Here is a 21137-nt window from a genome sequence, read left to right as displayed (position 1 = left end):
TGTGACGAGTCTCGGAGTTCGTGACTGTGATGGAACAGGATGAGGAACAGCTTTGTTTTTATTTTGGGGAAATTAGTTTTGGGCTCGTGCACAAACACAGTGAGTCCAGTAACAGGACAGACAACATAAGACCAAACAGGCTCCCAGAGTCTGGAGGCATCAGAAATTATATGTTTCAGAGGTAGATATGAACCTTTTCAGCATCTAAATAAAAATATTTTATATTGGATTATGATTTCAAATATTGGAATTATTTATTGTAAATTTAGGTATATTTCCCGTGCTTTTTTTTGTTTTAATCGATGGAAGGTTCCGGCCTGCTGTGAGGACACACGCTTTACAATGTGAGATAATAACAACATAGCAACCTGCTGCTCCACATAAAAGCAAACAGGTCGTATTTGCTTCACTTTATTCCACTAATCGAACCATCGGAGAAGCTGGTGTTTGCAAACGGAAACGTGTTCACACACAGATCAGATCAGAGCTGGTCCCACGCTGCAGCTCGTCCAGGAGAAGATGAACGAGTGAGGAATGGCTGCAGCTCCAGAGCAGAGCAGCTTCTTCTGGATCGAGAGGATTCACGAAGCGTCAGAGTGTGTTAGTGTGTGTGTGGGGGGGGTGATATGAAGAATCCAGTGACTGTGCTGACGAGCCTGTTATCTGTGCAGTTTGTGCTGTACACAATGAGCCTCTGTTCGCCTCAGTGGCTGATTGAGACGGCGGTGGGGGGGGGGGCCAGCGACCGGGGTTTCTCCAGCTGCACCTCGTTTCCCGCCTGGCTGGGTGAGATCCACGTGACGCCACCGTTTGTTCACTACATGATTTTGTTTCAGATGATTCTTCTTGTTTTTACTATAAAGCTTCTTTCAAACAAGCTCTTCTGGAGTTTTACTGGTTTCTTGATCTGCCAGAGACGTGAGTCCATGCAGATCTGAGGTCAGTTTGTCCTCAGCTGCTTTCGGACCTGCAGCGAAGTCCTGACGACTTCCTGAGATTTCCAGGATTCTTCTGTGTATGTGAGAACAAAATGTACAAGTCGGTTCTTCTGGACGTTGTGAAATGATTTGAAGTCTCCAGTTCGACTTTTTGTTCTGCGCCATCTCGTTTTTTTTTAATCAAGACGTAGCTATATTCGGAGGAGCAGGGGGTGGAGCCTAACGGAGAGCTCACGGACACAACCCGCCCACTAACACCTTCCACCTGCACCCATTGGTCGGTACAATCACATGGTAACCACGCCCCTAACAACTCCAGTGCTTTATGGTCTATTTGACTCTTAATGATCATAATTTACTAAATGAACATCAGCTGTTTTGAAGAAGACTTGAAACTAGAGCCAGAAACTCCCTAATGTTTACTGACGTTATAAATCAAGTGAGAAGTAGAGTCACATAAACAACCACAGGAGTCGCCCCCTGCTGGTCATTCCCCAGAAGACAGATGTCAGGCTCCTCAGCATCAGCTTCACTTTCTGGAACCAGAGTCTGTCTCCATGTTTATCCACAGTCTACGGTTTTGTTCTCATCGGGAACCTCATCGAACACGAGCTGTTAAGACTCTTGTATCGTCAGCTGACCCCGATATGATCTGCAAGTGTCGACTCAGCAGGTTAATCAACATTTTGCACCTTCTTGTTTCAGGAAGCTACAGATTGTCCTGGATGTTCCTGTCTGCGTCCAGCCTGATGTCTCTCAGCGCTCTGCTCGCCATCCGACCGGCTCTGAGCCGCGGGAGGAAGGCCGTGGCCGCTCTGCTCCTCAACATCACCTCCAGTAAAACACACCAGGCACTAAAGCTGCACAATCTGAAAGCAGGCACGCACACACACACAAAGGTCACTGAACACGTCCTTAATTCAGAGAACGGTTATTCAACCTGCAGCATCAGAGCTCCACAAACACAATCCCTCGCTTGTTCCTGCACACGCAGATTAACACGGAGTCGTAGATCAAGAGCAGGTCAGTGATGATGTCAGAGGACGTTCACTCCGGCTTCTGGGTCGGAAATATTCTGCAATCACTGTTTACCTGCTTTAATCTACAAACATGCATCTGTTCAGGTGATTTAGATGTTTTTAATCCAGCTTCTAAAACTCAAACTACCTTGAAATTAACAGAAATATTGTATAAACTATGAAGGATAATTGTCCCATCTGCTGACATGGAGGAGGCAGGGTTTATGAATTATACTGCAGCCAGCCAGCAGGGGGCGAACAATATACTTTGGCTTCACTTTTGGAAGCTGTCATGTCGTCCATCTTTATTCACTGTTGTTTAAAATGTGTAGCAAAAAGTCAAATCACTGACAAAACAAGCAACCATGGCGGTCTGAGGAATACAGGCAGATGATGTTCAGATCATCACGTTTTCCTGTATATTCATATTATTACACTTTAATGTATATTTCCTTGTGTGTATTTATTATACAATTTTCCTCAGGATTATCAGGAAACTAATTTAACTTTTTCTAACTCATCTTCATCCTGTTCCTGCACTTTGAATGTGTGTTAAAATAAACTCAGTGAAATGCAGCCATGGTCTCGTTTGACCTTTGAACCTCGAGCTGCACATTTCATCTCAAACAGTTTCTCTCTCACTGAAGCTCAGCGAGTTCAGCTTCTCTGATGTGATCACAGATCGAGTGAATCTCATCAAACAGCTGAGGAAGATTTAACCTTTAAATTGTTTCTAACTAATCCAGAATATTCTGGAGGCACAACTTGAAAACCACGAATATAAACTTGGTGAAAAGAGGCAGAAGATACAATTAAAATAAAACTACAGCAAGAAATATTCACCACTGAAAAAAATAAACCCCTCTATTTTTTACTTCTGTTATTAAACTGCAGCTGAGAGGAGTCAGGCGCTTCTGGAGAAAACCTCAGACAAGTGGGCACAGCTTGAGCACATAGCGCCACCTGGTGGTTGAAGTATTATTGTGTTATTTTATTATGCAACCTGAATAACCGACAGGACAGTGGAAACAACAGATTCATCAGAGATAGAAGAGTAACAGCGTTTGTTTTATTCATCTATAGAGAAGTGTGTTTAATGTGCTGCAGGGAAATGAATTGGTTTTGGCATCAGCTCGATTTTTATGCAAAGACACTTGTTTATAATCTGGGTTGTAAACGCAGCAGAGATATTTCTCTAAATCTCAGATTCCTGCTGTTTTTACAGTTTATTATCTTTTATATATATATATCTTTTAATATTATTTATTATTATCTCCTCCAGTTAAAGTTGTCAAGACAAATAAATAAAACAGGAAACTGACAAACTGAGGCAGAGTTGATTTTATTTAATTTTCCAGATGATTGTAATAAAAAAAAAGATGGTGGTTGTTTTTCCTAAAGTAACAAAATAGTGAATTTCATACATTAGTCTGCGTTTGCAAATCTCCAAAACCATTGCAGATATTCACCATTTATTAGTGTTAATTCCACAACAAAGTCAATAATACTGAGAGAACAACTACTGTCCGTAGTTTGAAGAATGTTTTATAATCCAGGGAATGTTCTTCACATGGTTCAGAGGAAGTTTGACATAATCTGTTTTTCTGTCGCAACGTCATTACAGTTACAAACATCATGATCATAATAAACAAGAAAATAGCCACTAAAGGCTTCACATATCTGTTTGTGTGTAAATCTTTTCTTTTGACAACTGAAATTTACAATTATATAAGAACATACATGGAGTCCTGTTATTTTTTAGATAAAAGAGCAACATATACAAAAATGACTTGCATGAAAATGTGTAAATTCATTTCTTGACCAGGACAAACAACATGAACACAAACATATCAAATACATTGCTGCAAATAACAAGTTCTAACATAATCGTTTGTGTGTTTGTTGTTGTTCTCGGCTTGTTAATATGAAAGATGATCTGCATCCGGGGGGGATGTTGTGCGTATGAGCTTCAGGGAAAGGGGGGGGGGGATCCAGACTCTTCCTTCCAGTTTATAAATGTTTGCTTTGCATTAGCAGCAATGATTTCCTGAAGAAAACACACACACACACACAAGCAGATTAAAAACAAAAGCTAATCACTGTCTATATACGAGTAAATCAATTCAATTTGTTGCATCTAATTCAGACAAAGCTGTTTCTGCAGGAGAATAAATTGAATAAAAGTCACATTGATTGACCTTCACCTACGAGCAGCAGCAGATTCCTTCATTTGGTGCCGTTGTACTTCACTTCCTTCCCACATTTCTTCAGCGTCTCGGTGAGAAAGTCCACGTCTTTGTCGGACTCGATCCAAACCAGCTTCTTAGGCAGGTCGATCTCGAACTTCACGTCTGTGAGCAGAGGAAACAAAGAGGAGGTTTGTTTAGTTCCTTGAGGCGACAGCAGCACGGTGGAAACATGCAGAGTCTCACATGATCAGCACTGAACTGTGCAGAGGAGAAGATTCACTCACTTGAATTCTAAAATCTCTTTGCTAATTTAACTGTGTGGACTGATGAACTCTGAAGGAAGACGTTTAACTAAGGTGTGTTTTATCTAAACAAGTCTGTCGCACAAGTGTCCCTCGGGCACCTGATGTTTTCAGGACTGAGCCAATTAAAATAAAAGAATCATCTCTGCTTCAGGTGACACGAGTCAGGAGGTGCTTCTGAAAACCTGAAACTGCACTTTCACTTTGACTTCTCTGTGACACGTCAGTAGGGTTATATAAGTTATATAGACATTTCATTGTATTCAGCAAAGGCAACATTGAGATAATCAAGAAACTAAATCTAAAACTTAATTTTACGTGTTGACAGATTATATATATTAATCTATTTCTGATGTTTGTTTCTTCTACCACATATTTGAGTGATAAGAGCTGAAGACGACATATATTGATCTATGTGCTTTTCAGAAAAAACATGACAAACAAGGTTGTGGAGTTCAGGTCTAAGGGAACAGATTACTTGGAGAAGAAGAAGAAGAAGAAGAAGAAGAAGAAGAAGAAGAAGAAGAAGAAGAAGAAGAAGAAGAAGAAGAAGAAGTGTTTTGCTTTTTGCATTAGGCATTGTGCATTTCAACTTTTACTTCACTTTTTATAGCTTTTATCTTTTATATATTTTTATATAGATATGTTTATGTCTAAATAAATGCTACCTTGTATAAATATTAGAAAAAGTGAGTAAAAAAGAAGTAAATAGTGAGTAAATATATATTGTTTTTTTTATTATTACTATTGTTTTTCTTATGTGTGGTGTATTTATTGTGTTTTTATGTTTCTATGTTCATTGTATGCACCAATAACCAAAGCAAATTCCAGGTAGGTGTAAACCTACTTGGCAATAAATACTTTCTGATTCTGATTCTGATTCTGAAGAAGAAGAAGAAGAAGAAGAAGAAGAAGAAGAAGAAGAAGAAGAAGACACATCTTGGTCTCACCTTCCAGTTTGTTGAGGATTCTGGTGACGGCTCCTGAACATCCCTCACACGTCATCGCCACCTCGAACTCGTGCTTCTGTCGGAGACACATTGAATTATACAGATGATCAATAAGTCAGGATCACATTCTGAGATCAGATTAGATCAGAAACAATCAACCAATAACACAACTGTTGATCTATTAAAGTTTAAACTGTTTGTATAATTGTCAAATGTCTAGATTTGTTTGGCCAAAAGTCAAAAAACGTATTATTCAGTTGACACAAACATTGATATAGTGCTGAAGGTATTAATCAAATAACTTTGAATCATTATAACAATGCTATAACATGTTTATACACAAATAATTCTTCTCTGAAACAATAAGCACGTTAAACATCTGTAACAACACGAGTGTGAAGTAAAATCTAAAGACTTAACTTCTTATGTAATGAGATTTAAACATAGAATCGATAAAAACTCTGATAAAGTATTAAAGGTCCAGGAGCACGGTTAGCATACATGCTAGCTAGCATCCCGACCGGGACACGTTGTTATAATCAAGCTAACTTTCCTCCACAGGTCAGATGAAGCAGTTTGAAGAACTCACCGTCATGTCTGGAGTCTTGTGTTGAGACCTTCTGTCGATCAGATGTGAACTTTCACCTCGGACGGATTCTCAGCTTCTGCAAAACCCGAGGAATCTGAAGGAATGGTCACTTCCTGGTTAGCATCAAGCTCACCGGCATGAGCGGCATGAGCGGCAGCATTTCCGGTTGCGAAGTAAAAGGATCAGTTCACTGTGTACAGATTAACATTAACATTGATTAACATAACTTATTATTAAATATTTTATTTATATAGAAAGGATTTAACGAGTAAAACTGTCTATGAATGTCTGTTTTTGAATAAGATTTAGGAAAATACTCCACTTCCGCTTATATTCTGAAGGTATTTTCTCTAACTTGATGTGAAGCACCGGTGAGTTCCCGGATGTTTATTTTTTTTACAGCCGAATTAAAAAAAGAGCGTTTGTTTCTTTTCACTTTATTTATTTAAACTGATCCAACAACAGGAAGTGAGTTTTAATAGAAGAAGAAACCGCACAGATAACCCGCGTAGCACCGCTGCCACATCACTGGGATGCTCCGGTGCTCAAAACAAGTGCCTCCATTCTGCTGCACGGTTTTCAAGATAAAAGTACGGTGGCCGCTCAGCAAATCAGGAAAACACATGCAAATAGTTTATTTATACATATTTATTCAAATATCTGTCATCATTTCAGACTTTATTAGTCACGTGCACAACAAGTACAACAAGCAGTTGCAGGCAATGGGATTATTTGTTTACAGACTCTATGCTAAAAAATATTTATATATATATAGATAGAGTACTTTATTCATCCCCGAAGGGAAATTAAGTCGTCATAGCAGCCGGTATATTTGAATACAAAAAAATAAAAAATATTGAGTTAGAAAGAATAAAAACAGTTACACGAGATAAATAGGTAGATAAAGTGCAGTGGCAAGATGATGGTAATAGTACTGATGATATGATGGTAATGTTATTGTTAGACAGTATATAAAAATAGTACAGTATATATAGTATATAATATAACATAATATATATTTATATATGGTAGTAATTATACCAACATAATAGCAGTATATAGTAATAATGGCAGCAACAGTATATATAATAATAATACTAATATAATAATAATAATTAGAACATGTACACATGTATAAATATGTGTATATAGACTTTGACAGATAATAAACGGGTGCTGTCTCCCGAATGGATGCCCTTCTTCTGTCTTCCTTTGACTAATACAACACAAATAAACGCTCGGCTACATATACAAAGAATATACATAGAGTATGATATAATATATGATATATAGTAGAGGTATAAATATAAGTATTTGCCTATACAATAGATAATATAATACTATGAGTGTAAGAATATGTAGACAGAGTGGGCAAAAGACAATATTATTGTATAAAATGATATATAATATCAATATGGTTTATATTAACACACAACCACAAAGAAAACCACACAAGCAAAAAATAAATAATCAAAATATAGAATATAATAGTATTATATATATGCATATATAATAGAATATAATATATAAAACAAACATTTTTGAGTATATTTACATAAAACTATGAATGAACCTAACATGATTAGTAATATTAGTATAACTATAACTATTAAATGTTCCAGGTTTTGCCTCCTTCTCCTCCTGCTCCGCCTGCTCCTCCTCCTCCAGCTCCTCCTGCTCCTCCTCTTTCTCCTCCTCATGGTCCTGCTCCTCTTCCTCTTCCGGCTCCTCCTCCTCCACCTCCTTCTCCTGTCACGCCCCGCCCCTCCTCCTGTCCCGCCCCCCTCCTCCTCCTGAGCCTAATCAGCGGACATGTTTATGAAATCACTGGTCTGCGGTGACAGCCTCCGGTGAATCGGCCCCTGGAGAGAAGAAGAGGCCGCTGACAGGTAGGAGCTTTACCCGGGTGTGCTAAGTGTTTACCCGGGTCACACACATAGCACGGGAGGCTAACGCTAGCTAGCAGCGGGGCTCCTAGCACCTCGGCTATGCTAAGCTAAGCTAACAGTGGATAAACAGGCAGCGAGCAGCTGATGTTTTGCTTCGGGTCTAATCCCGTCCTCCCGGCGGGTTAAGCTCCCGGGAATCGAACCTCAGCCCCGGGTTCATTCCCCGGTTCACAGCCCCGGTTCACAGCCCCGGTTCTCTGCTCTCTTAGCGGGGAGCAGTGAGTCACCAGCCCGAGTGATGGGGCAGTTTCCCGGCCTGATCCCACCAGTCTGCCCCGTCACCTCCCGGGCTGAGGACCGGTTCGAACGTGCCTGTGTTTGTGTCTTTATACATGAAGTACTCTGAAGAACTGCAGTAGTACTAAGGAGAGTACTACACTAATGTCTGGTTCCTATAGTACAAGTATGTTAGAGGTGGGGTAATTATTTACCTGTCTTTACACATAGATAAGAAAACCAATATAACTTAAATTCCTAACCACATAAACTCAAACAACACTCGTCAAGCAGTAATAACAACAATGATAATTCTGTATGAAGAGATTTATTTAGTAGTATACCTTATGATTCCTCAGTTTTATATGTGAGAATGAACATAAGTTTATATATGGTTAATTAAATATGGTATATATACAGTATATATATAGTTTTCTACTCCAGGCAGGTTATGTTTTGGTCTGAGTTTATTTGTTATTCATCAGTATTACGCAAAAACTACCCAAATCATTCCCACTGAATTAGGTGCAATGCATTGTGCATATTAGTTTATTGTACATTGGTCAATAACCGAGCGATATTAACCATCATGCATTGCTCTCACGTCAGAGAGATGCAGTTGTTCACAAAGTAGTTTTCCCATAATCCTTCTAACAAACCAACAAAAAAAGTAGAAACCAGAACCTCTCTGGTGGAAGTAACAAATGAAAAGTGTTGAGTTGGGCCACACCCTTGTTCAACCAGGATGTGTTGTGTGTCTGTTGTCTTCCACTATCAGTTTTAAATATTGACACTCAGACCTTTTGAAAGTCAAAGTCACCATTTGCATACGAGGTCGTTTCTTTCATTACAGGATAAAGAAAATGAGAAAAACAAGAAAACTTCTCTGGTGGTTTCGGGACTTTTTCATCAGGACAAATCCAGCATTGTCTCTCATTGGCTCTGAGAAATTACTCTGAGGAATTATCCCACTTATTTTAGTAATAATACACAAAAAGAAGAAATCATTTCATCACAATACTTTTCAGATTAGCTGCTATTGAAAAGAACTTAGGTGCCACATATTGGATATCAGAGATAAAACCGGTTTCATGTCAGCTGCACGTCGTAAACTGGCCTTATTATAATAGTGTTTTTAATATCATTTTAACTGTAGCACATTAAAAAACATAATTTACATCCCCTCTAGAGCTACACTTTTGAAGAACCTATGAAATATATCTCTTGTTTCATTACAATAATAATCCTGTTATTCAAACATTCACTTGTTAGTAGTTATTGTTTCAGTTTTGAATCGGTGGTGAGATGAGTTTCACACCCGCTCGTGTTTATTAGTGTCGTTCTCTCAAGTCACAGCTCGATGAGATAAGATCTGAACGGCTCATAATTCAGACACTTTGTCCTGAACTCCGCTGAAGTGTAGAAATCAGTCTGGTCAACGTCTTATTCTAAAGAGGAACTGTCCGGAAGAGTCGAGTTTCACTTTACTGTGACACCAGCTTTTCTTTCAAAGTAAAGTCAGTAAAGTTCAGAGTAAAGTCAAAGAATCAATGGTTCACTGAGCCAATATGAGATAGAAACAGGATACGTACTCGAAAGACAGGTTCACGTTCCAGTATTTGTTTTGAAGAAGCTTTATTTGGCTGAATTTTTCTTATAGTAATAGTTTTGACAAGTTGTTCTGGTCTAGTTTCCCACGTGTAAAGAATCAATAGTTCACTGTGCTAAGAGGATAAATACTCGATTGATTCCACCGCAGCTCTAAAGGCCACAGATTCGTTTAGCAGGCAGATTGATTTGTTTAGAAGTTCTTTCTGAAGTCAGGACACATTGACAGGCTGTGTCACGGAGATTAAGGAAGTGGGTTTTCTGGACGTGAAGTAATGGATTCTGGGAAAATACAACTTCAGATCCTCAATATTTCTGTGTCGGTGGAACTTTGGAAACTGTTAAAGTGGAATTAACTGCATGTGGTGGTTTTAAACTATAAATTGGGTCGTGTATCAGAAGTCTTTATGTTAGACTTCTCTAATTCTTAGATTCCAGTAGTTTACATCCTACTTTTAGTTCCAGCAACTAAGTTCTTTCTTTTCTTTTACTATCTTCGTTGTTTGCTAAAATACAGGAAGACCAGCATTGATTTGTTTCTCTTTATTCAATGGTCCAACACGTCAGGATGCCAGAGCAGTACAGTCTAACAATATGATGATAATTATAATAATTTTCAACCAGAACAAGACGAAACAAAGGTAAGAAAAATAACATAAAAGAAAATATTAAGAACAAACACCTGTTAAAACCACTTAAAAACCAGGCATTAAAGGCTTCCCTGTAAAAATATGATTTAAGCAATGGTTTAAAAACAGGTCAAAGACAGTTCTGTGTCAGTGAAGTAAGATATTTCTTATTCAGGTGATAATACATAAGTTCCATTTAACACGGGAATGAGGAATTTCTAATGACTTGTTGATTGAAGACTTAAACGTGTTAAAATGTGTCTTACTGATTTGACAGATAGATCATTGCAGCAGCACATAAATGGAACTTACTTATAGCACTTTTTTTTTCTTTTTTTTTAACGAAATTGTACTTTCTTGATTCTTGTTGTTCTGGGTTTGTACCCTCATGGTTGATGCACTTATTGTGAGTCGCTCTGAAGATAAGCGTCAGCTAAATGAAATGTAATCACAACTATTGTTCCTGAAGGACATTTAAGACATTTCCAGCCTCTCCCATCACACTAACTGATCAGTTTCCTTGTGTTAATCCAAGCGGACGAAATGAAAGGGACAACATGTGACTTCAAGCTCACAGCCTGTTCCTGTAGATTCCTTTCATTGTGTACCGCGTCCTAATGTTCTCCTGCTGCTGCGGAATCTGACACCGACGTGTTCCCTCTGTTGTCAGGAGCCGTCGATGCTGGACTCTCTGATCCATCAGCTTTAGGATCTGTGAGGCCGGAGACAGACGACCGCTCAGTCGTCCATCGAACCAGCGACATGATGGCCTCCAGCGACGTGGACACCCGGGTGGAAGGTATTAAAACCAACTCTTTCTACTGATATAACATTTTCTTTATTGGTTAAAAACTGAACAGGTGCTTGGAGGTGAAGGTGGTGTTGATGTCACGTAGGTCTGTGGACACACTGGGATTATATGTAATCCCTGTTGGCAGGTAGACGCTGAATCACCAAAGCAGCTTTCATTTCATTCAGTCCCTCTGATGGAGTGTCTGGTGTCTTGTTTGACCAGAGTTCACACCAGCGAATTAAATATTCACTTCGCTGTGCCAGTGTTCTTCTACCGCTTATTTCCTCTTAACCAGAACATGTAGACTTTATTTTTATGGCACACAGAAATGCTGTTGTTGGGTTTTTATCGTGTGTATTATGGAAAACGCTGAATGGACGATTTGACCCTTATTGCTCTTTTAAAACCTCAAAGTCCAACTGACGTCAGGTTGAATTATATTTTTGCAGAAACACATGACACACAGTGATTCACAGAGCAGCTGCGTTTCTGTAGCAGACAGAAATCATGCAGTATAATTTCATTTAGACTTTATCTCTTAAAAAACAGGACCAGTAAACGCGTGTAGAGTCATCGAGCATCAAGGCCGTGTGGGAGGAGTGGGTCTGGATAACGGTCCAGTGGGTTTTTAAAGATGTTCTTCTGTTTCCCTCCAGCTTTAGTTTTAACGCTGTGAGGAGACAGTTTCTCTCTTATACTAAAAATATCCCCCAGCGACTCCTCTGTGCTTGTTCAAAGTAAATAAGAGTCACGAACCGGTTGGAGAGTTTGTTCTTCCATCTGAACAAACAGCCAAACAGACGTCCTCCTCATGTGGTGATCACAGTCAGCTGCTTGAACATTAGAGCTCCTGTTGGAATGTCCCCACCAGACGAAGTTGCTGCAAATTGGAAAAGTCACGAGTTGTGCTGCGAGCCGGGTGCACGGCTGAGATCAGACTCAGAACTCAGAACTCAGGGCAGGGCTCGTCTTCATGATTCTGTGAGAAGAGGCAGATTCAGATGTAAGTGCAGATTAGAGGTAAATGAATCTATCACATGATTTGTCTGTAGAAGATGTCACTTTTTGATTATTTCCTCCGAGAAGGTTTCGCCCCCTTGGTTTGTTTATCAGCAGGATTATGTAAGAGCTGCTGAGAGGATTTCCATGAAACTCAGTGGCAGGACAGGACTTAATGGTGTCATTCATGGATATTTATGGTAATATTCAGAAATGTTCAGGAGACAAGTGTGTGATGTGGTGCAGATCTGAGTAAAAACTTCAGGGATTGTTGGACCTTGGCTGAGGTGTGTGCTCTACTGAGTGAAACTTTAATTATCACTTTACAAATCTCTTAACTCTGTGGAGCTTTACATAGTCAGAAAAAAACTCAAAAATCCAGACTCTTAATGCTGATAATACAGATGTTTTTCTTCATAGAGTTGTCTGAGACAAGAAATGAGCTGGATCAATCAAGTTTGAATCCAAGATGACTGATATGACTCAATATTGACTCATATAGGATCTGTTGGATGTGAACACAATCCATATTTGAAAATAAATAAAACTATTTGGATTAGAATTCAGCTTAAATTCAATTTTGCTGCAGGTTTTCTTAATGATTCTCCAGCTATGAAATATATGGAGGCATTAGTTGAATGTGGAGCAGACTATTCCAGTAGTGAAGAAGGAGGGGCGGATAAAGTAAACAAACATGCCCTGTAGCTACGGGGGGGGGAAGGCAGTGTGTGTGTTCAGTGGACCTGAAGAACGACGGAGTACAGCAGCATCTCACTGAGTCACGTGCTGTGTGTTATTACGTTTCACTGCCGGATTCCTAAATTGCATCACGTGCGTTATTTCTGTCTTTCTCCTCTTGGGAAATAAATAGGAGTGTAAACATAAAGAGAGGAGAACATCCACACTGTGAAGTTAACCTTATATTGAAAGTCTTTGTGATGTCTCTGTGTGATTTGTAATTTGTGGCGTTTTTTCTTTTCTTCTCTTTGTCAAAGGGTCTTTGCTTTCCGACCAGAATCCATCAGAAATGGACGCTCTGTGTCCCTCGCCCCCCGGACCCACCCGACCCCAGCGCCACTACGAGAGGATCGGAGGGCAGACGGGAACTTCGTAAGTGTATTTGTGTTTTGACTCTGCCTGGGCGCAGGTTAGGAATGTGTGTCTGTGTGTGTTTGTGTACACAATAGATCCAAAAATGAAAGGACAGATTTTCACCAAACGTGTTAATATTGCCTGAGTGGGTATTTGCAGATGATATCACGAAATTGCAGTTCATTGGTCATAGAAACGTGTTCCATCTGGATGTAGTGTGAGTGTAAATGTGTGTTTCTCCTCCTCCAGGTTCTGTCAGACTCTGATTCACCTGCTGAAGGGGAACATTGGGACTGGGCTGCTGGGTCTGCCTCTGGCTGTGAAGAATGCAGGTCTGGTGGTAAGTTCACAGAGAGTTTATCATCTTATCACAGCAGGTCACACGGCAGGACCGGACATCACTCCGGTCAGATACTTACGACCTCATCCAGACTCTGTACAGTGAGCTGTTGGTCAGCTCTGGTGTTTGAGGGAGAAACTCCTGAGGGAGAAACTCCTGAGACATTAGCTCACGAGTGAATATGACTCGACAGAGATGTCAAGTCAGATGAGACTCTTAGTTATGAGGGATGGTTTTTACCTCTTTCATTTTATCTTCACTGTCATCTCTCCTGCAGCAGGATCATCGTGGTTCACAGAGCTCACTGGTCTTCACTGAGTAGTGTTTGGATCTGTGGTCATTGTGTCAAATCCTTTACATGTTGCACCAAAGGAAAAGAGCCGGGCTGACGAGATATGAAATAATCTCACATCCTTCTGATATGAAACCAGAAAAGCAGTTTGCAGTGAAGCTTCTGTCGTCTGTGTTGTTCTGGAACAAAAGAGGATTTATTTTCATGCAAAGTCAAATTGAAAATAAAGTCCAACATCCCAGTTTCTCCAGTCACATTTCATCTCTGCAATAATCTGAATGAATTGTCTCGTAATTCAAAATTTTTGGACAAAGATAGAATATTGACTATCATCGAATTATAGACATTATGTTGTTAATTTATCAATTAATAATGTGGTTTGTAAAACTTAATAAACGTGAAAAGATAATCAATTTGATATTCTTAAATATTGTATATTGTTATTATATATTTTAATATGTTAAACGATAAATAATAATCAAGTTTCTCTCTCTCTTTCTCTCTCTCCAGCTCGGCCCAATCAGCCTCCTGTTCATGGGGGTGATCGCAGTTCACTGTATGAGGCTGTTGGTCACATGTTCTCACCACCTGAGTGCAAAGTAAGTAAAAACTACTTTATCTTACAGTTTAACCATAATCATTATTATTTATAACGATAAATAAAAAGAAAACACAATTACAGCCATATAGACACATCTATTTTTTAGGCCAGCAGTGGATCTGGCTGTTAGTTTGATATCAGAAAGTCGTTGAGCAACATCATGAACCACAAGTGGCTCCAACGAATGAAGAACATGAACAACTGGACAGACATGACTAATACAGAAAATCATAGAAATCAGTCACTGTGACTGACACTGATACACAAAGGCTGCAGCTTAATTTAATAAACAAATATGGAATTATTGTGTCTTTCCCTGTCGATGCAGCTTAGATCCAAAATGCCACCTCAACAACATTTCTATTATCTCTGTTTCCGTTTCCTCAGAGCAGCTCAACTGTGACTTAGTTCTACCAAATAAGTGTGTTTTAGTTCTATAAAAACACACTATATGTTTACTTTGCTTCCTGCTGCACCGACACTGGCTTGTTTGTCGTCTGCAGGCTGACAGATTACACTCCATTCTAGTGTCTCCACCCTTTTCTGCTGTGTAATCAGCAGCATACGGACAAAGCTGAGTCTGTCATCGTCCACACAAACACAACACAGTGCAGCTGGGCTCTGTAATCAGCTCCACCTATCACAAGAGGTGCAGCTCTTCAGCAGATGCTTTAAAACCATTAGGTTATGTAACCGATGGCACCATAAATTCAAAATATGATCGTTATCTTTTTTTTTTACAGCTGTTTAGTGAGTTTCAACTCTGGAGATTAACAGTCAGAGCGTATGTGTTGAAGTTAATGTAGAAACATACAGTAGCTCCGCCCCCTGACATATTAAAGAGGTTTAATCAGACAGAGAATGAACAACGTCTCCAACAAACCAGAAATAACTTCCACCTCTGAGAATATAGAGGAGAATCATCGTGGGAAGGTTATTTTACTGCAGAGTCAGAATCACCACTTCCTCTTGTTCCTCTTTGTCTGATGCAGCAGCAGCAGGTTTCATTTATTAAAGCAACGAAGCCACAATCATACAATTATTGAACCTTCATCTGTTATTCTAATCAGCTGAAATGAAGCATTTTATACTTTTCTGATCTTCACCGTATTAAGTTTTCCTACAACCTGCACTTTTTAGGCTTTATCTGGTCGTATCAAGCAGCTTCAAACCGTGTGATAAAGTGAGATGAGGAACAAGATAAAGTAACAACTGACATCTGATGTGCAAACAGTGACGCAGGATAAAGGCCGTTACACACTTCTTTTTTTCATGCGACTAAATTGCACAATCTAGGTTTTCCTCTAATAGGTTTCGAACCTGCATCAAGTTAAAGCAACTTCCACGTCCACAATGAAAAGAGACATTAAAACATTTAGTTGTTCTGACCCTGGGTGAAGGTTTTACTTCAGACACTTACACGTCTAACCAATCAGAACGTGTGTTGTGGACAATGTCACATTCCAATGCACACAGATGGGACTGTTTACAAACAAATGGGACTTTCCTCCAATGTCACACTTGTATCATGAGCGGTTCCAGCTGCTCCAGCCGTTTATCAACCTCTCTGACGGACGTCCTGTAATGTGCCCTGACGCTGCTGTGGTTCAGTTCTAACTCTGTGAAACTCACCGTGTCCGGGATTTCGCTTCAGAATGATTCGCAATTTCATGCTACTCATTTGAGTCTCTGTTGATGTGTAAAGGCCTTGAGGTCTGTGTTAGGAGAGTCTCAGCTGCAGTAACATGATGGTTTCTGTTTCTCGTCCAGGGTGAACCGGCCGTCTCTCACCTACGGCGAGGCGATGCAGCACGGGATGGAAAACGTGTCGTGGCTCAGGAGACATTCCCACTGGGGAAGGTGAGACCAACGCTTCCCAGATCATGACTCTAATTCACGTTAGTCCGCGTAACAGCTGTGTCACAGCATCGATTTGTGTGTCTCTTTCAGACGAATCGTGAACGTGTTCCTCATCATCACGCAGCTCGGATTCTGCTGCGTCTACTTCGTCTTCCTCAGCGACAACGTCAAACAGGTCACCACCACACACAAGTGCAAACACTGACCCACAACTTCAAGATCTCTTTCCCAGGGTCGCTGTGACAGAAACACACACACACACTAGTGCTGGGAAGTGATTTCTCTCTTTAACTTGTTAACGTGATGAAGCGACAGAGCAACAACCAAAGTGTCTGTTGACTTAATGGTGGAGAAGCTCTGTTTATGCCCTGCTCACATTAAGGTTATTTTAGTTCATACAGCCGTAGTTATGCAAGAGCATTGACCATATATGTACATCTGCTCGCTGACGGATTGAGCAGCTTCCAGTGTACGTTCAAAGTTTACACAAACTACATGAGATGTGAATACATACTATAGGTCTGTAGCAGTGGAGGGATAATGGGGACTTTCATAACAGTTTAGAGAAAAGATTTAATGCACCAACTTCATCTGAACTCTACAAAATGATCCAGAACAACTTAAAGAATGAAAGTTTCTCTTCTACTGGTTGTTGGAAAGTTAGATTGATTAATTTACAGTGAACTTTTAAAACTTTCAAAACTTTTTTTTGTTAAACCTGCCTTTTAATTTGCAGTTTCAGTTTCGCATGATGTCAACACTTAAAAGGAACAATATAAAATTATATAAATCTAAGTTATTTTTATGTTTTTAATATATTTCTGGATGGATTTATGCTTCAGTTTCTAACCACTAGATGGTGGTGTCTCTCTGCCATGGTGGTATCTGGTACATTGATGACACCAAACAAAATGTATATTTCGGTTCCATGTGTTGACAAACTGATAATAAAAGAACAAATGTGAACAGAAGAGAAGCTTGAGACTAAGAAATAAGGAGAAAAGCAAATAGAACTATATAAACAATTTGAACAAGTGCTTCCCTTGACTGAATCAGGATTTAAACATTTCAGGTCTAAGGCAGAAACAAGATATTTACAGCAGTAAGACAATACGAATAGAACAATAAAAGAGACAACACAAACAAAAGAATCACTAAAATGAGATTTAAAAAAGATATGTTTCAAGAAGTGATTTAAAAGATGTGAGAGATTCTGCCGCCTCGGATCCTCGATCAGGGAGGATCAAAACTACATGAAACTGATGAGACACCATTGAAACGTGTCAATATTTAATTATAAAAACATTAAAACAAGATGATGATTCACTTCTCTTCCTCCTTCTTATGTTGAATATCTTCTGTGTTCTCTCCTCTTGTGTCCTCACCAGGTGGTGGAAGCAGCCAACGCCACCACCTTCAACTGCTACATGAACTACACCAATCAGACGGAGGTGGTGGTGCCGAGCTTCGACTCGCGCCTCTACATGCTCTGCTTCCTGCCGGCCGTCGTGCTGCTGGTCTTCACCCCCAACCTGAAGTACCTGGCCCCCTTGTCCCTGGTGGCCAACCTGATGATGTCAGCCAGCTTGGTTCTCATCTACTGGTACTCCATCACGGTAAGAAAAGTGTGTGTGTGTGTGTGTTTGAGTGGTTCACCCCCAACGTTTGTCACACTGACATATTTTCAGGACTTTTCATTACAACTGATTTATTCACAATAAAGCTTCCCAGTAAATATTCCCAGTTAAAATCGAAGCAGCAGAAGTCTGAACTTCTGATTTTCAATTTGCAGTAACTTAATGCAGCTCCGACACAACACTGTAAGAGTTCACAATAAATTCCGAAGCTTGTATCCATCTAACAAAATGACAACTGGGTAAATTAGTTGCGTTGTTTTGTCTGAGTCTCGTTTGCAAATTCAGTCTTTCATTGGAATCACGGTCTACAGCACTAAAACCAACCATTACCACATTGAGAGGTAGTAACAGAGTGTAAATACTTGAAATACTTGAAATTTGAATATTCATTCAAAGTGCAGTTAAAAGTGTTTGTTTTGTGTTCTTCACTGGAGACAGGACACAAACCACAGATGCAATCAGACGTCTGGAAATATCAGTGCTGAAAAAATTGTTGTTTGAGTTTTGCTTATTATCATCGCACGTCATCGCACATTTAGAAAAACATAATGAAATGAGAAAGTATGATTTTTGCAGCAAAATCTGATGAATTCTGCACATTTGATTTTAGCAGTTTATACAATTTTAGTGTTTCTATTTATAGAAGCTTTTACTTATTACCCACTGGTGTGATTGTAACTCAGCAGTTTCCCCTCAGGCTTTCTTTTAACTTATTTCCTGATTCTATTTCTGATCTTACAGCCACTTATCTTAAACGGCTGCGCTCTGTGTCCTGGTTCTAGCTTGTTGGTTGGTTTCTGGGCGTGATGTTGATAACAGGACAACTGGTAGTGACAGAGACTCCAGATTGCCTGGTTTCCAGCAGTGGAGTGTTTCATCATGCAGCTTCTGCGGCCTTGCCTTGGAAAAAAAAGTAATTTCTTGCATCAGAAACCTTACAAAGATCGTGCTCTCAGAGATCTATGTGGCCCGTTAGGTGTTTCTGTGACTGATGAATCACCTGAGCCGGGGGATTTGGGGAAAACTAGAGCATAAAGGTGGCATCTGTCTGGAGTCTCCTTCTATTCACGCTTGGTTTGTTTTGATCATCTCCCTGTATTCTACCTGAGCAGCTCCCCTCAGAATGTATATTAGTGTTAATGCTCATTATAAATCATGATTTTAAGGCTCTGGCTCATTTTGGTGACATTCATTTTAAGACCAATGTAAAATATGATCATAGAAAGTGAGGTTTCCCCTCGTCAGCAGCTGTAAATCCAGCTGACTCTGCTCCTTTTCTCCAGCTGATTAAATGAATCCAGAGTCATTGTTTAAAGACTGGCTCTTCCCGTAGATATGAAGTGTCCGTCCCTGTGTCCCCTTCAAAACGCAGCCGTAGGGGAGAAAGCTCGAACATCTTCCCTCAGGAACTGGGACAAGACTCTAATCATGATAAATTATCCTTTTACAAGCTAAGTTTAATTAGCAGCCAATGAATCCAGAAGGAGCAGGGGGAGACGTTCTCTTGACACAATAGTGTTGTTGCTTAGTGTGATTTCTTTCTGTCCATAGAGGGAAGCTGTTGTCTGCAGGAGTGATAGGATTGTACCTGAAACGTGTCTCAGATTATAACATCAATTCTATTCAATTTTATTTGTATTACGTCAAATAACAACTTACAGTTTATTCATTTGCAGATAAAACTCGCCCGATATAGTGGAATCTGGGTTTTTGTTTGCAGATATGAAGACTTCTATTTTACAGAATAAACGATGTAGGCAAGATGCAAATTTATATTCGTTTAAAAATGTTAAATGTAAAATATTAGGCATTACATCTCTTTGCTATGAAGACTTAATAACAACATCTTTTTTTTATATATAATTAAACCTTTTGTTATTTGTACAGCTCTTTCCATACAAACAAACAAAATGGGAATAAAACCGATAATGATAATAAATGTTTCCTCCTTTTTTCCTCCAGAACATCACAGACCCCACCAACCTCCCGAGAGTGGGCAGAGCCAAAGACTACCCCCTCTTCTTCGGGACGGCCATCTTTGCCTTTGAGGGGATTGGAGTGGTATGTGGCAGGTTTTCAAGTTGAAAAACAGTCAGGAGTTTCTGTGCAATCCTGCATCCATTAGATTAAAAACAAACGTGTTGTATATGTTTCAATGTGCAGAATAGGACGCCTAGCTCTATAGAAGCCGTAGGCAGAAGCAAACTCTGCAGTTATTATAATAAGTGCATAATGAGTCCTTATCTGAAATGTCAGCACCAATTAAACCTCATTATAATGTCCATCATTAAATACCAAGACATCACAGCCTGAGAGGAAGTGACATTTCAAAATGAAAAACTCACAGGAACACGGTGAACTCGACGATTAACTCGAATGTTCAAATGTCATTGAATCATTTTTCTGTTAAAGAGTCTGTGTCTGTGTCTGTGTGGGTCGGCAGGTTCTTCCCCTGGAGAACAAGATGCACCGGCCTCAGAGCTTCACCCTGGTTCTGTATGTCGGGATGAGCATCGTCACCTTCCTCTACATCAGCCTCGGCACCATCGGGTATCTGTGCTTTGGAGAGCACGTCGTCGGGAGCATCACGCTCAACCTGCCAAACTGCTGGTGAGGAAACACCCAGATACATGTCATTTGATTCATGTATCTGTCAACGCACAGAACAAGAGGCTTTTAAACACTTAAGGGTTTTGAGGCCCTACATTTAATTTGAAATAAGTATAGATAAGTCTAGAGTCTAAGTAAAGATGGACAACATGTCTCAACTTGCGTCAGAATCTAGTTACAATTCTCTCACTGTTTCAGTTTTCTGCTCACGTGTTGCATATTTCTATATTAGTTTTATCACATGATCTCACAGGAAACCTGGAAATGAGTTGAATCCGTTTCAATTATCACTGTTACTGTCCTCACTGGACATCCAGGCAGAAAGCTAATAATAAATCTCCAGGATTTAACACTTTAGCTGTTTCCTCTAAGGAAATTGGAACGTCTCTTCTTTGGCTTGTTCTCTACGTTTCCAGGAAAAGTCATGGAAATTGGTTTGGTAGTTTCCTTCTTAATTGCGCTGACAGACAGAAAAGCAAACAAACACAGATGAGAACATCCCGGGCAGAGGAGCAGCAATAATC

At 39.7% G+C, this 21137-nt stretch overlaps 2 protein-coding genes across 4 annotated transcripts in view; one reads left to right on the top strand and one right to left on the bottom strand.

Moving 5' to 3' along the window:
• Positions 1–3283: 3283 nt before the first annotated feature.
• atox1 (antioxidant 1 copper chaperone) lies at positions 3284–6110 on the bottom strand. 3 transcript variants are annotated; one of them, XM_061079720.1, is made up of 4 exons: positions 5988–6110; positions 5399–5474; positions 4162–4308; positions 3284–4004 (listed from the first exon to the last, which is right to left on the bottom strand). In XM_061079720.1, exons 1-3 carry the CDS (start codon positions 5991–5993, stop codon positions 4184–4186), a joined length of 207 nt encoding a protein of 68 aa, XP_060935703.1. In that variant the 5' UTR covers positions 5994–6110; the 3' UTR covers positions 3284–4004; positions 4162–4183. The 3 variants fall into 3 exon arrangements, with proteins under 3 accessions (XP_060935703.1, XP_060935701.1, XP_060935702.1); XM_061079718.1 differs by lacking the exon at positions 5988–6110 and having other exon boundaries at positions 5399–5489; XM_061079719.1 differs by lacking the exon at positions 5988–6110 and having other exon boundaries at positions 4166–4308; positions 5399–5489.
• A 1679-nt stretch (positions 6111–7789) lies between these two features.
• Positions 7790–21137, top strand: part of slc36a1 (solute carrier family 36 member 1) — a 34326-nt gene continuing 20978 nt past the window's right edge. Inside the window, exons 1-10 of the mRNA XM_061079586.1 lie at positions 7790–7876; positions 11060–11188; positions 13177–13291; positions 13523–13613; positions 14416–14504; positions 16277–16366; positions 16457–16541; positions 17755–17982; positions 19966–20064; positions 20447–20613. Of these exons, the coding sequence (XP_060935569.1) occupies positions 11152–11188; positions 13177–13291; positions 13523–13613; positions 14416–14504; positions 16277–16366; positions 16457–16541; positions 17755–17982; positions 19966–20064; positions 20447–20613 (1001 nt within the window). The 5' untranslated portion in view covers positions 7790–7876; positions 11060–11151. The remainder of the gene's footprint in view (positions 7877–11059; positions 11189–13176; positions 13292–13522; positions 13614–14415; positions 14505–16276; positions 16367–16456; positions 16542–17754; positions 17983–19965; positions 20065–20446; positions 20614–21137) is intronic.

This window comes from Limanda limanda, chromosome 10 (assembly GCF_963576545.1).
Source record: "Limanda limanda chromosome 10, fLimLim1.1, whole genome shotgun sequence".
NCBI classification, from domain to species: domain Eukaryota; kingdom Metazoa; phylum Chordata; class Actinopteri; order Pleuronectiformes; family Pleuronectidae; genus Limanda; species Limanda limanda.
Note: the sequence above shows the minus strand (reverse complement) of the source record. Positions and strands in the feature narration are given on the sequence as shown.